The sequence below is a fragment of the Dendrobates tinctorius genome, unplaced genomic scaffold, assembly GCF_039654945.1.
Source record: "Dendrobates tinctorius isolate UK_male_01 unplaced genomic scaffold, ASM3965494v1 ptg000182l, whole genome shotgun sequence".
In the NCBI taxonomy this organism is placed as follows: domain Eukaryota; kingdom Metazoa; phylum Chordata; class Amphibia; order Anura; family Dendrobatidae; genus Dendrobates; species Dendrobates tinctorius.
In genome coordinates this window covers 3,371,111-3,388,570 of record NW_027361849.1, presented here as the reverse complement: position 1 = coordinate 3,388,570, position 17,460 = coordinate 3,371,111, and the positions used below count along the sequence as shown (strand labels likewise).

The window sequence follows — 17,460 nt, the reverse complement described above, 5'->3', positions numbered from 1 at the left end:
GTCCTACAGTCTCCTCCCCAGTAATGGCTGATAACGGGGAGTAATAGATTGTAGTCTCCTGTCCTACAGTCTCCTCCCCAGTAGTGGCTGATAACGGGGAGTAATAGATTGTAGTCTCCTGTCTTACAGTCTCCTCCCCAGTAATGGCTGATAACGGGGAGTAATAGATTGTAGTCTCCTGTCCTACAGTCTCCTCCCCAAGTAATGGCCGATAACGGGGAGTAATAGATTGTAGTCTCCTGTCTTACAGTCTCCTCCCCAGTAATGGCTGATAACGGGGAGTAATAGATTGTAGTCTCCTGTCTTACAGTCTCCTCCCCAGTAATGGCCGATAACGGGGAGTAATAGATTGTAGTCTCCTGTCCTACAGTCTCCTCCCCAGTAATGACTGATAACGGGGAGTAATAGATTGTAGTCTCCTGTCCTACAGTCTCCTCCCCAGTAATGACTGATAACAGGGAGTAATAGATTGTAGTCTCCTGTCCTACAGTCTCCTCCCCAGTAATGGCTGATAACGGGGAGTAATAGATTGTAGTCTCCTGTCCTACAGTCTCCTCCCCAGTAGTGGCTGATAACGGGGAGTAATAGATTGTAGTCTCCTGTCTTACAGTCTCCTCCCCAGTAATGGCTGATAACGGGGAGTAATAGATTGTAGTCTCCTGTCCTACAGTCTCCTCCCCAGTAATGGCCGATAACGGGGAGTAATAGATTGTAGTCTCCTGTCCTACAGTCTCCTCCCCAGTAATGGCTGATAACAGGGAGTAATAGATTGTAGTCTCCTGTCCTACAGTCTCCTCCCCAGTAATGACTGATAACGGGGAGTAATAGATTGTAGTCTCCTGTCCTACAGTCTCCTCCCCAGTAATGACTGATAACGGGGAGTAATAGATTGTAGTCTCCTGTCCTACAGTCTCCTCCCCAGTAATGACTGATAACGGGGAGTAATAGATTGTAGTCTCCTGTCCTACAGTCTCCTCCCCAGTAATGACTGATAACGGGGAGTAATAGATTGTAGTCTCCTGTCCTACAGTCTCCTCCCCAGTAATGACTGATAACGGGGAGTAATAGATTGTAGTCTCCTGTCCTACAGTCTCCTCCCCAGTAATGGCTGATAACAGGGAGTAATAGATTGTAGTCTCCTGTCCTACAGTCTCCTCCCCAGTAATGACTGATAACGGGGAGTAATAGATTGTAGTCTCCTGTCCTACAGTCTCCTCCCCAGTAATGACTGATAACGGGGAGTAATAGATTGTAGTCTCCTGTCCTACAGTCTCCCCCAGTAATGGCTGATAACAGGGAGTAATAGATTGTAGTCTCCTGTCCTACAGTCTCCTCCCCAGTAATGACTGATAACGGGGAGTAATAAATTGTAGTCTCCTGTCCTACAGTCTCCTCCCCCAGTAATGGCCGATAACAGGGAGTAATAGATTGTAGTCTCCTGTCCTACAGTCTCCTCCCCCAGTAATGGCTGATAACAGGGAGTAATAGATTGTAGTCTCCTGTCCTACAGTCTCCTCCCCAGTAATGGCTGATAACGGGGAGTAATAGATTGTAGTCTCCTGTCCTACAGTCTCCTCCCCAGTAATGGCTGATAATGGGGAGTAATAGATTGTAGTCTCCTGTCCTACAGAACAATAGTTAGTAAAACGCGATTATAAATGATGGATCGTTACCAGTGTGAGACGTGTAGATCAGGAGTGCAGGTGTCGGTCATTACATGTGTTACACTGGTAACGCCCCGCCATTTACAATACGCTCTGGAGGCTGTCTCAGAGAGATCTGTGCTCCTTCCTTAGATCTTAACAGCTTATTTACATATTAAGAAAAAGGTGGAATATGAACTGCAGCACATATAGATGGCCACCACCTTTCTGAGTGCCTGTACTGTATTACACAGATGGGTCCATGTTCCCCTGACTCTGCATTTATGCCACAAAAATTTCCGTTTTATTTTCCCCATGCTGCATTTTAAAGCTTTTGCTCCCATCCGATGGGCATCATTTCTGCTTCTGTGCCGCCTGTTTATCCCAAAGACCGTCCTCTGGCATTGATTGATGTGGATGAGGCGTCCTGCGTATTAGAGTCTTCGACTCGCGCAGGCGCACTTTGCTCTGTCTTACCGCAGGCAGAGCGCAAAACATTACTGCGCCCGGGAAACATCACTCCGGCGAATAGGTTTTCTTAAAAAGGATCCGGAATGACGTTTCCCGGGCGAATGCGAAGTAATGATGACATTGGTCACACACTAACAAACTGTTGACTGATCCCCTTTAAAGGGAACCTGTCAGCACTTTTGGCCAGTAAAAGATGCGGCCGCTGCCTTTCAGCAGATATAGAGCATTCTGTAATGCCATGTATCTGCCCCCGGTCCGACCTGAAAGATAAGAAAAATAAGTTTAATTATACTCACCCGGGGGGCGGTCGGGTCTGATGGGTGTTGCAGGTTCGGGTTCGGCACCTCCCATGTTCTTGCGCCGCCGCCCTCCTGGCTTCATGGCTCCCTGGCATCTCGCTCCTGCGCAGGCGTACTGATCTGTCCTGTTGAGGGCAGAGCAGATTCCTGCAGAGCGCAGGCGCTAGGCCTCTCTGACCTTTCCCGGCGCCTGCGCACTACAGTACTTTGCTCTGCCCTCAACAGGACAGATTAGTACGCCTGCGCAGGAGTACGATGCCGGGAGCGATGAAGCAAGCAGGAGGACGGCGTTGCAAGAAGATGGGAGGTGCTGGACCTGCAACACCCATCTGACTGGACAGCATCGAACTGCCCCCCCGCGTGACTGTAATAAAACTTATTTTTCTTACCTTGCAGGTCAGACTGGGGGGCAGATATACGGCATTATAGAATGGTGTATATCAGCCCTGAAAGGCAGCGGCCGCATCTTATATCGGCCAAATCGACTGACAAGTTCACTTGAAAGGGAATCTGTCATCCTTTTTAGGACTATGAGCTGTCGGCACCGACATCAGGGACTTATCTTCAGCATTCTGTAATGCCGTATTTCTGCCTCCGATGTAACCTCAAAGATAAGAAAAATGAATTATATTATACTCACCCCGGCGTCCGGTCCGGTGCGATGGGTGTTGCCGTCTGGTCCGGCGCCTCCCATCTTCATACGATGCCGTCTTCTTCTTTCCTTCCTGTCATGGCTCCTGCGCAGGCGCACTGCTCTGCCCTGTTGAGGGCAGAGCAGAGTCCTGCAATGCACAGACGTCGGGAGACATGCGGCGCCTGCGCACTGCAGCAGTATTCTGCACTCAACAGGGCAGAGCAGTGCGCCTGTGCCGGAGCCATGACAGACAGGGAATAAAGAGGACGTCATCGCTGCAAGATGGGAGGCGCCGGACTGCGACTCCCTCCGGACCCGAACCGGACACGGAACGCCCCTGGGTGAGAATAATATGACTCTTTTTTCCTTATCTTTCAGGCTACATCGGGGGCTTATCTACAGCATTACAGAATGCATTACAGAATGCTGTAGATAAGCCCCTGATGTCGGTCCCGGCAGCTCCTAGTCCTAAAAAGGGGTGACAGATTCCCTTTAAGGTCTTGCCTGCACTGACACATTGTAACACCTTCACAGCTGGACTAGTTATCAGGTTTTCAGCCTCTAAATGAAAACAAAAATTTGCTTCAAGTTGAAGCAAGCAGAGGTATTGAAAATGGTGAAGAATGGTACCACAAAGCATGTAATGGTGGAGTATGGACATTGTGGCGATCTCCAGCGCTGGAGTCTGGGGACCTGCTGATCCCACTGCACCCCACAATCACCCCTTCTCTATCTGGGGGGCTCTGCTCATCCAGGGCTGCCTGGTTCATGAGTTCAGGATCTGCGGAGGAGCAGCGTAGCCTAGATCTCCGTGCTGGTGTTCAGTGTCTGCTTAGTTGCGGGATGAGGCTCCGCAGTTGCTCCCTTGCCATATGATACGTCCTCCCATCAGCCTGTATGCGGAGCGGTTTGTGGCGTACATGCCGTATCCTCTGCCAGCCCGCAGCTCTCTGTACTTTGCCGCCGTCTTCCTTCTCCTCTATGCTAATCACAAGACGTTCCTGACACACATGTGATTGTGCTGCGGGCTGTGCCGGCCCCTGGTGTCACAGTTTGCAGACACTCTGCAGCTGCACCCACACACTGCTACAACCGCCCTGCTGTGCCGTGTAGTCTCCGGGGCGAGGGTGGAGAGTCACCATGAAAAAGTGGCTGAACATGAAGCAGACAAGGCGGGCGTCAGCTGTAAGTAGATGGCTCGTGCAATGCTCTGCAGCACTTTCTTCATGTCTGGGTGGTTGTAGAGAGGTTCTGGTCGCAGGTTGTTACCCCGGTCTCTGGGTGGAGTGTGCTGAGTGCGGCAGGTGACAGTGTTGGGGGCTGTTGGGGTCACGGGCTGTGGTCTGGTCCTGGGTTTTACAGGGCAATGCAACCCTGGCTCCAGAAGTAACCTACAGCCAAGAGCTGCCTGCCTGGCCACTGATTAACCCCCGTCAGGCTCCATATACAATGCCTTCATTGTGCCCCGGGACTCTGGGGGGTCTCCTGCCGGGTCATACACAGCACAGGTGGCAAAATCAAATTACCGTCCCCTCTTCTGGTGCTGGTTCATACTACAGGGCACAATTGTCCACCCCTCCCCCACGCCATGAAATGAAAGTGAGTAAGACATGACACCTGGGCTTATAATACCTTCAGGCTTACACTATCAATGATGGTCCTGGGTCCAGCATTAGCTGTGTACCCTTCTGTGGAGACCCTAGATTCACTCTGAGAGCACAAATGACAGGTAGGTTTCAATGTGGTCCTCTACCCTTCTGCCCTGCGCTGTCCACTGTTCCTCTGCTCGCTGCCCTCTTCTGCCCCTCTACCCTGCAATGTTCACTGCACCTCTGCCCTGCGCCACCCTCTACCTCTCCGTTCTGCTGTTCCTCTGCCCTGCACTGTCCACTGCACCTCTGCCCTGCGCCGCCCTCTGCCTCTGTGGTCTGCTGTTCCTCTGCCCTGCGCTGTCCACTGCGCCTCTTCCATCCTCTGTCTTCCTTCCATCCGCTGCCTCTCTGTCGTCCGCCTCCCCTCCGCCATCCGCTGCCACTCTACCTTGCGCCGTCCTCTGCACCTCTGCTGTGCGCCACCCACTGCACCCCTGCGCTGTCTGCTGCCCCTCTGCCCTGCGCTGTCCGTCTGATAACACCCCCTTCTTGTGTAATAATCTCTGGGGGCGGAGTTATTCTCCAGGCAGCGCTCCGCCCATAGCCTGGAAGAGCTCATTTACATAAAATGATAGCAGATGATTTCCCCATAAGCAGACGTCTGATATGAGACATCCAGAGAGCGCCATCCTCAACCATTTATAACCTGACTGCCCATAGGAATAGATACATAGGCCACATGTGGGGGCAGATCCCCATTAAGGGTATGTTCACACGTTGCAGATTCTTAACAGCAATTCTTAATTTAACATAGACTAATCCGCGCGTCAAAAAACTCTGGATCTGCATAAAAATCCACAACGTGTGCACATAGCCTAACCCTAATCAGAGCTGGCACCGGCAGTGAGGTTCTGGCTGTGCTGGGGTTAATGGATTGTGTCTTCAGTGTGAGGTTAAAGTCCATGCCGGATCGGAGACGCCTTTCCTCCCAGAGTCTGGGGCAAGAGCCGCCTGACCGGACTGTGAAGTGGAAGTGAAACATTCTCACCTGCGGCTCCTACTGACGCTGCGACAACCCCTCAGCTGTGACAAGTATGACCACAGGTTTCCAGCTTGTGGCTTTTAACAGCATTTGCTAAAATCAATTTTTGTACCGATAGAAAGCAGAGATTTAGAAAATGGTAAAATGGAGCATAAAAAAGTATGGAAAATTGTGTAACGTTTCTTATTGTACCACGCTTTGTAAGGTGGCTGATAACAGTAGAGAATAGACTGCGCAGAGCCCTCCAGACAGGATCATGCAGCCTAAGGCGCTCTCCATTCTGCCACCATGAGCAGGAGGAGTTCCTGTGTGCTGTATACATGTGTATACGGCATCCAAGGGTCAGGACGCCGCAGATAAGGGGTTAAAGTCTGCGATTGCGGCAAGTATTTGGCATCACCCACAGCGTCACCGTGGTGTCATCATCAGCGCCTTCCCTCAAGAACAGTCCCCCCCCCCCCCCCCCCCAGATTGCTGGCTGCAACCCCCACACCCGGGGATCAGCACCTGCAAGCAACCGCCCCCCCCCCCCCCCCCCAGAGATTGCTGGCTGCAACCCCCACACCCGGGGATCAGCACCTGCAACCCCCCCACAGAGATTGCTGGCTGCAACCCCCACACCCGGGGATCAGCACCTGCAACCCACCCCACTCCCCCCCCCCCAGAGACTGCTGGCTGCACCCCCCACACCCGGGGATCAGCACCTGCAACCCACCCCACTCCCCCCCCAGAGATTGCTGGCTGCAACCCCCACACCCGGGGATCAGCACCTGCAACCCACCCCACTCCCCCCCCCCCCCCCGAGATTGCTGGCTGCAACCCCCACACCCGGGGATCAGCACCTACAACCCACCCCACTCCCCCCCCCCCCAGAGATTGCTGGCTGCAACCCCCACACTCGGGGATCAGCACCTGCATACACCCCCCCCAGAGATTGCTGGCTGCAACCCTCACACACTGGGATCAGCAACTGCAACCCCCCCCAGAGATTGCTGTCTGCACCCCCCACACCCGGGGATCAGCACCTGCAACCCACCCCCCCAGAGATTGCTGGCTGCAACCCTCACACACGGGGATCAGCACCTGCAACAACCCCCCCCAGAGATTGCTGGCTGCAACCCTCACACACGGGGATCAGCACCTGCAACAACCCCCCCCAGAGATTGCTGGCTGCAACCCTCACACACTGGGATCAGCAACTGCAACCCCCCCCAGAGATTGCTGTCTGCACCCCCCACACTCGGGGATCAGCACCTGCAACCCACCCCCCCAGAGATTGCTGGCTGCAACCCTCACACACGGGGATCAGCACCTGCAACAACCCCCCCCAGAGATTGCTGGCTGCACCCCCCACACCCGGGGATCAGCACCTGCATACACCCCCCCCCAGAGATTGCTGGCTGCAACCCCCACACCCGGGGATCAGCACCTGCAACCCCCCCCCAGAGATTGCTGGCTGCAACCCCCACACCCGGGGATCAGCACCTGCAAGCAACCGCCCCCCCCCCCCCCCCAAAGATTGCTGGCTGCAACCCCCACACCCGGGGATCAGCAACTGCAACCCCCCCCCCCAGAGATTGCTGGCTGCAACCCCCACACCCGGGGATCAGCGCCTGCAAGCAACCGCCCCCCCCCCCCCCCAAAGATTGCTGGCTGCAACCCCCACACCCGGGGATCAGCACCTGCAACCCCCCCACAGAGATTGCTGGCTGCAACCCCCACACCCGGGGATCAGCACCTGCAACCCACCCCACTCCCCCCCCAGAGATTGCTGGCTGCACCCCCCACACCCGGGGATCAGCACCTGCAACCCACCCCCCCAGAGATTGCTGGCTGCAACCCTCACACACTGGGATCAGCAACTGCAACCCCCCCCAGAGATTGCTGTCTGCACCCCCCACACCCGGGGATCAGCACCTGCAACCCACCCCCCCAGAGATTGCTGGCTGCAACCCTCACACACGGGGATCAGCACCTGCAACAACCCCCCCCAGAGATTGCTGGCTGCACCCCCCACACCCGGGGATCAGCACCTGCATACACCCCCCCCCAGAGATTGCTGGCTGCAACCCCCACACCCGGGGATCAGCACCTGCAACCCCCCCCAGAGATTGCTGGCTGCAACCCCCACACCCGGGGATCAGCACCTGCAAGCAACCGCCCCCCCCCCCCCCAAAGATTGCTGGCTGCAACCCCCACACCCGGGGATCAGCAACTGCAACCCCCCCCCAGAGATTGCTGGCTGCAACCCCCACACCCGGGGATCAGCACCTGCAAGCAACCGCCCCCCCCCCCCCCAAAGATTGCTGAGTGCAACCCCCACACCCGGGGATCAGCACCTGCAACCCCCCCACAGAGATTGCTGGCTGCACCCCCCACACCCGGGGATCAGCACCTGCAACCCCCCCCCAGAGATTGCTGGCTGCACCCCCCACACCCGGGGATCAGCACCTGCATACACCCCCCCCCAGAGATTGCTGGCTGCACCCCCCACACCCGGGGATCAGCACCTGCAACCCCCCCCAGAGATTGCTGGCTGCAACCCCCACACCCGGGGATCAGCACCTGCAAGCAACCGCCCCCCCCCCCAAAGATTGCTGGCTGCAACCCCCACACCCGGGGATCAGCAACTGCAACCCCCCCCCAGAGATTGCTGGCTGCAACCCCCACACCCGGGGATCAGCACCTGCAAGCAACCGCCCCCCCCCCCCCCCAAAGATTGCTGGCTGCAACCCCCACACCCGGGGATCAGCACCTGCAACCCCCCCACAGAGATTGCTGGCTGCAACCCCCACACCCGGGGATCAGCACCTGCAACCCACCCCACTCCCCCCCCAGAGATTGCTGGCTGCACCCCCCACACCCGGGGATCAGCACCTGCAACCCCCCCCCAGAGATTGCTGGCTGCACCCCCCACACCCGGGGATCAGCACCTGCAACCCCCCCCCAGAGATTGCTGGCTGCAACCCCCACACCCGGGGATCAGCACCTGCAACCCCCCCCAGAGATTGCTGGCTGCAACCCCCACACCCGGGGATCAGCACCTGCAACCCACCCCACTCCCCCCCCAGAGATTGCTGGCTGCACCCCCCACACCCGGGGATCAGCACCTGCAACCCCCCCCCAGAGATTGCTGGCTGTACCCCCCACACCCGGGGATCAGCACCTGCATACACCCCCCCCCCCCAGAGATTGCTGGCTGCAACCCCCACACCCGGGGATCAGCACCTGCAACCCCCCCCAGAGATTGCTGGCTGCAACCCCCACACCCGGGGATCAGCACCTGCAAGCAACCGCCCCCCCCCCCCAAAGATTGCTGGCTGCAACCCCCACACCCGGGGATCAGCAACTGCAACCCCCCCCCAGAGATTGCTGGCTGCAACCCCCACACCCGGGGATCAGCACCTGCAAGCAACCGCCCCCCCCCCCCCCAAAGATTGCTGGCTGCAACCCCCACACCCGGGGATCAGCACCTGCAACCCCCCCACAGAGATTGCTGGCTGCAACCCCCACACCCGGGGATCAGCACCTGCAACCCACCCCACTCCCCCCCCAGAGATTGCTGGCTGCAACCCCCACACCCGGGGATCAGCACCTGCAACCCCCCCCCCCAGAGATTGCTGGCTGCACCCCCCACACACTGGGATCAGCAACTGCAACCCCCCCCAGAGATTGCTGTCTGCACACCCGGGGATCAGCACCTGCATACACCCCCCCCAGAGATTGCTGGCTGCAACCCCCACACCCGGGGATCAGCACCTGCAACCCCCCCCAGAGATTGCTGGCTGCAACCCCCACACCCGGGGATCAGCACCTGCAAGCAACCGCCCCCCCCCCCCCAAAGATTGCTGGCTGCAACCCCCACACCCGGGGATCAGCAACTGCAACCCCCCCCCAGAGATTGCTGGCTGCAACCCCCACACCCGGGGATCAGCACCTGCAAGCAACCGCCCCCCCCCCCCCAAAGATTGCTGGCTGCAACCCCCACACCCGGGGATCAGCACCTGCAACCCCCCCCCAGAGATTGCTGGCTGCAACCCCCACACCCGGGGATCAGCACCTGCAAGCAACCGCCCCCCCCCCCCCCAAAGATTGCTGGCTGCAACCCCCACACCCGGGGATCAGCACCTGCAACCCCCCCACAGAGATTGCTGGCTGCAACCCCCACACCCGGGGATCAGCACCTGCAACCCACCCCACTCCCCCCCAGAGATTGCTGGCTGCACCCCCCACACCCGGGGATCAGCACCTGCAACCCCCCCCCAGAGATTGCTGGCTGCACCCCCCACACCCGGGGATCAGCACCTGCAACCCCCCCCAGAGATTGCTGGCTGCAACCCCCACACCCGGGGATCAGCACCTGCAACCCCCCCCAGAGATTGCTGGCTGCAACCCCCACACCCGGGGATCAGCACCTGCAACCCACCCCACTCCCCCCCCAGAGATTGCTGGCTGCACCCCCCACACCCGGGGATCAGCACCTGCAACCCCCCCCCCCAGAGATTGCTGGCTGCACCCCCCCACACCCGGGGATCAGCACCTGCATACACCCCCCCCCCCAGAGATTGCTGGCTGCAACCCCCACACCCGGGGATCAGCACCTGCAACCCCCCCAGAGATTGCTGGCTGCAACCCCCACACCCGGGGATCAGCACCTGCAAGCAACCGCCCCCCCCCCCCCCCCCAAAGATTGCTGGCTGCAACCCCCACACCCGGGGATCAGCAACTGCAACCCCCCCCCCAGAGATTGCTGGCTGCAACCCCCACACCCGGGGATCAGCACCTGCAAGCAACCGCCCCCCCCCCCCCCCCCCAAAGATTGCTGGCTGCAACCCCCACACCCGGGGATCAGCACCTGCAACCCCCCCACCCGGGGATCAGCACCTGCAACCCACCCCACTCCCCCCCCAGAGATTGCTGGCTGCAACCCTCACACACTGGGATCAGCAACTGCAACCCCCCCCAGAGATTGCTGTCTGCACACCCGGGGATCAGCACCTGCAACCCACCCCCCCAGAGATTGCTGGCTGCAACCCTCACACACGGGGATCAGCACCTGCAACAACCCCCCCCAGAGATTGCTGGCTGCACCCCCCACACCCAGGGATCAGCACCTGCATACACCCCCCCCCAGAGATTGCTGGCTGCAACCCCCACACCCGGGGATCAGCACCTGCAACCCCCCCCAGAGATTGCTGGCTGCAACCCCCACACCCGGGGATCAGCACCTGCAAGCAACCGCCCCCCCCCCAAAGATTGCTGGCTGCAACCCCCACACCCGGGGATCAGCAACTGCAACCCCCCCCCCCAGAGATTGCTGGCTGCAACCCCCACACCCGGGCATCAGCACCTGCAAGCAACCCCCCCCCCCCCCCCCCCCAAAGATTGCTGGCTGCAACCCCCACACCCGGGGATCAGCACCTGCAACCCCCCCACAGAGATTGCTGGCTGCAACCCCCACACCCGGGGATCAGCACCTGCAACCCCCCCACAGAGATTGCTGGCTGCAACCCCCACACCCGGGGATCAGCACCTGCAACCCACCCCACTCCCCCCCCCCAGAGATTGCTGGCTGCACCCCCCACACCCGGGGATCAGCACCTGCAACCCACCCCACTCCCCCCCAGAGATTGCTGGCTGCAACCCCCACACCCAGGGATCAGCACCCGTAGATCACAGCCGTGCTCCGTTATTGACCTGGTGTACAGGCAGTGCCGCTGTTGCCAGTTTTCGGAGTCTTCTCTTGGTTCGTGCACTCAGTAGCAGAAGCAGTAAATATCTATTTTTCTTTGTTGGGGAACTGGTGGCACGACATTTTTTCTTTAGTGTTGTCTGCACACCCGGGGATCAGCACCTGCAACCCACCCCCCCAGAGATTGCTGGCTGCAACCCTCACACACGGGGATCAGCACCTGCAACAACCCCCCCCCAGAGATTGCTGGCTGCACCCCCCACACCCGGGGATCAGCACCTGCATACACCCCCCCCCAGAGATTGCTGGCTGCAACCCCCACACCCGGGGATCAGCACCTGCAACCCCCCCCAGAGATTGCTGGCTGCAACCCCCACACCCGGGGATCAGCACCTGCAAGCAACCGCCCCCCCCCCAAAGATTGCTGGCTGCAACCCCCACACCCGGGGATCAGCAACTGCAACCCCCCCCCCCAGAGATTGCTGGCTGCAACCCCCACACCCGGGCATCAGCACCTGCAAGCAACCGCCCCCCCCCCCCCCCCCCCAAAGATTGCCGGCTGCAACCCCCACACCCGGGGATCAGCACCTGCAACCCCCCCACAGAGATTGCTGGCTGCAACCCCCACACCCGGGGATCAGCACCTGCAACCCACCCCACTCCCCCCCCAGAGATTGCTGGCTGCACCCCCCACACCCGGGGATCAGCACCTGCAACCCCCCCCCAGAGATTGCTGGCTGCACCCCCCACACCTGGGGATCAGCACCTGAAACCCCCCCCAGAGATTGCTGGCTGCACCCCCCACACCCGGGGATCAGCACCTGCAACCCACCCCACTCCCCCCCAGAGATTGCTGGCTGGAACCCCCACACCCAGGGATCAGCACCCGTAGATCACAGCCGTGCTCCGTTATTGACCTGGTGTACAGGCAGTGCCGCTGTTGCCAGTTTTCGGAGTCTTCTCTGGGTTCGTGCACTCAGTAGCAGAAGCAGTAAATATCTATTTTTCTTTGTTGGGGAACTTGTGGCACGACATTTTTTCTTTAGTGTTGTAGATTTTGACTTTTGTTTTCCTCGTTCTGCTTCATTTTTTGTGACCTGTGTTTTCCGGCCACTTTGATCCCACTCGGATAACTTTACAGATCTGTAGATCGCGCTGCGGCAGTCGGGTGTCTGTGGCCATCAAACCACAAGGGTGTCCTGCCATTACATGAGGATTATTGACACCTCGTATCTGTGATGTGGCCGGTGACGATGGTCTCAGTGGCTGCACCGTAGCTGCTGCTGCTGGTGGACTGGCACTGTAGATCCTGCTACGGAATGATGGCTCAGTAGTCAGCATTGTATTATATCTCGGGCAGCACGGTGTCTCAGTAGTTAGGACTGTACTAAAATATAGGACAGCATGGTGGCGCTGCTGGAGACCAGTCCTTCCTGTGAGGGACTCTTGTGTCTGCTACCTGAGCCACCGTGTGCCCTATATATAGTACAGTATTAACCACTGAGCCAAAGTGCTGAATCATATATAGTACAATGATAACTACTGAACCACCGTGCTGTCCTATATATAGTACAGTGCTAAACACTGAGCCACAATGTTGCCAGTTGTATAGCACAGTGCTAACCACTGAGCCACAATGTTGCCAGTTGTATAGTACAGTGCTAACCACTGAGCCACGGTGTTGCCCTTTATATAGTAGTGCTAACCACCTAGCAATCGTACTGTCCTATATATAGTGCATTGTTAACCACTGAGCCAAAGTATTGAACCAAATATTGTACAATAATAATCACTGAGCCACTGTGCTTCCCTGTATATAGTTCAGTGCTAACCACTGAGCTACTATTGCCTGTTATATAGTACATTCAGTGCTAAGCACTGAGCCACGGTGTTGCCCTTTATATAGTACAGTTCTAACCACTGAGCCACCGCACTGCCCTATATTTAGTATAGAGCTACGTGCTGCCCTAATTATAGATTGTGATTGTGAGCCCTCGCGGGCAGGGTCCACTCTCCTCCTGTACCAGTTGTGACTTGTATTGTTTGAGACTACTGTACTTGTATTTATGTACACCCCTCCTCACATGTAAAGCGCCATGGAATAAATGGCGCTATAATAATAAATAATAATATAGTACAGTGCTAACCACTGAGCCACGATGCTACTTTATATAAAGTATAGTGCTGACCATTGAGTAGTCGTGCTGCTCTATATATAGTAGTACAATGCTGACCACTGAGGCACCGTGCTCCCTATATACAGTACAGTGCTAACCACTGAGCCAGCGTGCTGCACTATATATAGTAATAATACTATACACTGAACACTTTTACACACTGAACGGGAAACCACTGGGTAAATCTGACCTGGAGAAGGACTTGGGGATCCTAGTTAATGATAAACTTACCTGGAGCAGCCAGTGCCAGGCAGCGGCTGCCAAGGCAAACAGGATCATGGGGGGCATTAAAAGAGGTCTGGATACACATGATGAGAGCATTAGGCTAAGTGCACACACTGCAGATTCGTCTGCGGATTCATATCTGTGGAACCGCAGGTAAAATGACATGCGGTTTTTCCTGCGGATTGGCCTGCGGTTTTGCCCTGCGGTTTGCCACCTGGACAATGGAATAGGTGGCAAACCGCAGCAGAATCCGCAGAAACAATTGACATGCTGCCGAAAAAAAAACGCAGCTTTTCCGCAGGTAAAAATCCGCAGCGTGTGCACAGCAGAATGTTAATCCCATAGGATAACATGCTACTGTACACTGGCTGCAGAACTGCTACAGTTCTGCTGCGGTCAAAACTGCAGCAGAACCGCAGCAAAAACCGCAGCGTGTGCACATGGCCTAATACTGCCTCTGTACAAATCACCGGTTAGACAGCACATGGAGGACTGTGTACAGTTTTGGGCACCGGTGGTCAGGAAGGATATAATGGAACTAGAGCGGGTACAAAGAAGGGCAACAAAATTAATAAAGGGGGTTGGGGTAACTACAATACCCAGAGAGATTAGCAAAATTAGGATTATTTAGTCTAGAAAAAAGACGACTGAGGGGCGATCTAATAACCATGTATAAGTATATAAGGGGGCAATACAAATATCTCTCCGAGGATCTGTTTATACCAAGGAAGGTGACGGTCACAAGGGGGCATTCTCTGCGCCTGGAGGAGAGAAGGTTTCTCCACCAACATAGAAGAGGATTCTTTACTGTTAGGGCAGTGAGAATCTGGAATTCCCTGCCTGAGGAGGTGGTGATGGCGAACTCAGCCGAGGGGTTCAGGAGAGGCCTGGATGTCTTCCTGGAGCGTAACAATATTGTATCTTACAGTGATTAGGTTCTTTAGAAGGACGGAGATCTGGGGATTTATTCTGATGGAATATAGGCTGAACTGGACGGACACATGGCTTTTTTGCTAACTATGTTACTACTAATAATAATAATCTTTATTTTTATATAGCGCTAACATATTCTGCACATTATATCATCACTGTCCCCGATGTAGCTCACAATCTAAATTCCCTATCAGTATGTCTTTGGAATGTGGGAGGAAACCGGAGAACCCGGAGGAAACCCACACAAACCCGGGGAGAACATACAAACTCCTTGCAGATGTTGTCTTTGGTGGGATTTGAACCCAGGACTCCAGCGCTGCAGTGCTAACCACTGAGCCACCAGGCAAATATATATTAGTGCTAACCACTTAGCCACCATACTGCCATATATATTAGTGGTAACAACTGAGCCTCTGTGCTTTCTATATACAGTACAGTGTTGACCACTGAGCAAACATGCTGCCCTATATATTGCAGTGCTGACCACTGAGCCACCATGCTGCTCTCTCTATATATTAGTGCTAACCGCTTAGCCACCATGCTGCCGTGTATATTAGTAGTAACCACTGAGCCTCTTTGCTCCCTATACTGTAAACAGTACAGTGCTGACCACTGAGCCACCATGCTATGTACTGTGGTACAGACCCTGTGGTTACTCTGCCCCCTGTACACATTGCATGTGGTTTTCACGCCAGCTTTCCTCTCTTGCAGCTGTCCGGCGGCTGTGAACTGACGACAGTTCTGCAGGATTTCATCGCCATTCACAGTAATGAGCTCAGCATCCAGGTCGGGCAGACGGTGGAGCTGCTGGAGAAGCCGAGCGAACGGCCTGGCTGGTACCTGGTGCGAACAACAGACAGGAGCCCCCCGCAGGAAGGACTGGTCCCCAGCAGCGCCCTCTGCATCGCCCATTCACGCAGCAGTGTGGAGATGGAGTGTTTCTTCCCCCCAGGAAAAGGTAAGATGGGACGTTCATGAGTGTACAGCTGTTACCTGAATGGTGGGGTCCCCAGGGTGGTGTCTAAAGCCTGGTGACGGTCTCTGGGACCCACCTTGTGTTCCTTTATGAATGTCTTCTGATGTCACCATGTTGGACTTTTTCTGTGCTTTGCATTGTGTCCAGTAGATGGCGATCTCTTCCTATAATCTGCTGTAGCGTCCCAATTAAAGGGCCACTTCCAATCCCATGGGGCGGCTGGTAATAAATAAGCAGGCTTGTTTCGGGTGGATCTCCACATCGGGGGTTCGGAGTCTCCTTCATTACAGAAGATCCTTCCTTCCTCTTCTCCTCCTCTACTTTTATTCTTTTCCCTTCCTCTCTGGTTTATTTGCCTACTTGCTGTCAGTGAATAGAAACATCATTGTTTTCATCTACAGGCTTTAAACTGTCCGTTCAGCATTTCACTGACTGCAAGCAGACATTGTGATGAAATTAGAACTGGTAGTTAAGAGGGAAGTAGCAGAACTGAGTGTGCAGCTCTGGATGTGATAGGAGGTCTGTGGGGTGCTCCCCCCGCTCCTTCTCCAGGCCAGGATCGTGTACATTGCCGATAACTATGGACTGACAGAAGCCCCCCAACCCCATAGACTCATTGTGGACCTGTGCTGTCAGGGCTCTGAATACGGGGGGTGCATGTTCAGTGTCGGATTTGGTAGTCAGCGGCCGGTCCTCTGCCACCTGCTTCATCCGGTTCTCTTGCACTTTGGCTCACATACTTCACATTCATGAGGGGCTTTATCTCATCACATCTGACTGATCAGTCATGCAGAGTCGTCCATCCGTCTGGCTGCAGAGAGCGAGGGTCCTTCCCTCACCGACACCGGCCCTGGAATGTCACCCTGACACCCGGGAAAGGGAGGCATCTTAGGATTTAACGAGTCCATGGTTCTCAGGGAAGGGGGTCCAGAGTCTCCGACAATGAAGGGGAGGTGGGATTCACCTGTTCCTACATGATGAGCCTTCCCCCGGCTGGTATCCTGTCACCCCACCATACGCCTTGCATGGTGGCCTCAGGAAACAGATGCCGGGATCTGATCTGTGCCCTGGAAATTCCGCACCTGAGCTGACGATGATATATCCTCTGTGTCTGAGGACAGGCGCATCCTCCCTGCAGCCCCCTGGCCCAGCGCTGGCTGGAGCAGGACGGACACAATGAAAGCTCCTGGGCTCAGACTGTCGGCTCGGCAGAATCTGCGCCGTCTGTGCTGCAGCCTCGCAAAGTTTGTTATTCTTAGTGATCGCCCATTGTGACATCATCGTTGTTTTTGTGTACACCGATACTTTGTTTCTCTGCTTAGCCGTCTTCTCCGCAGCAGAGTCGCCATCGTTCCCATAACCCAACTCCCACGTCTGTGAAGGAGAAAGTTACATAAATTATCGAATTATAAGAGAAGCCAATTCTGGTAATGCCCCTTCATATAGTAATGACCTCTGCGCAGTGACCTTCAGTATGATCTCCATGTATAGTGTGTGCAGCATGATCCCCGCGTGTGCAGTGCCCTGGTGTGTGCAGTATGATCCTCGTGTGCAGTGCCGTGGTTTGTGCAGTATGATCCCCATGTGCAGTGCCTGGTGTGTGCTGTATGATCCCCGTGTGCAGTGCCCTGGTGTGTGCTGTATGATCCCCATGTGCAGTTCCCTGGTGTATGCAGTATGATCTCCGTGTGCAGTGCCCTGGTGTGTGCAGTATGATCCCTGTGTGCAGTGCCCTGGAGTGTGCAGTATGATCCCTGTGTGCAGTGCCCTAGTGTG

At 56.0% G+C, this 17,460-nt stretch overlaps 1 protein-coding gene across 4 annotated transcripts in view; it reads left to right on the top strand.

The window, feature by feature from the left end:
* KALRN (kalirin RhoGEF kinase) overlaps window positions 1–17,460 on the top strand; it is a 256,773-nt gene that overhangs the window by 116,465 nt on the left and 122,848 nt on the right. For 3 of the 4 annotated variants that reach the window (XM_073551939.1, XM_073551935.1, XM_073551934.1), the window contains exon 29: window positions 15,420–15,666. In XM_073551939.1, the coding sequence (XP_073408040.1) occupies window positions 15,420–15,666 (247 nt within the window). Of the gene's footprint in view, window positions 1–4,088; window positions 4,233–15,419; window positions 15,667–17,460 lie in introns of those variants that run through there. The other variant, XM_073551936.1, reaches the window with a different exon arrangement.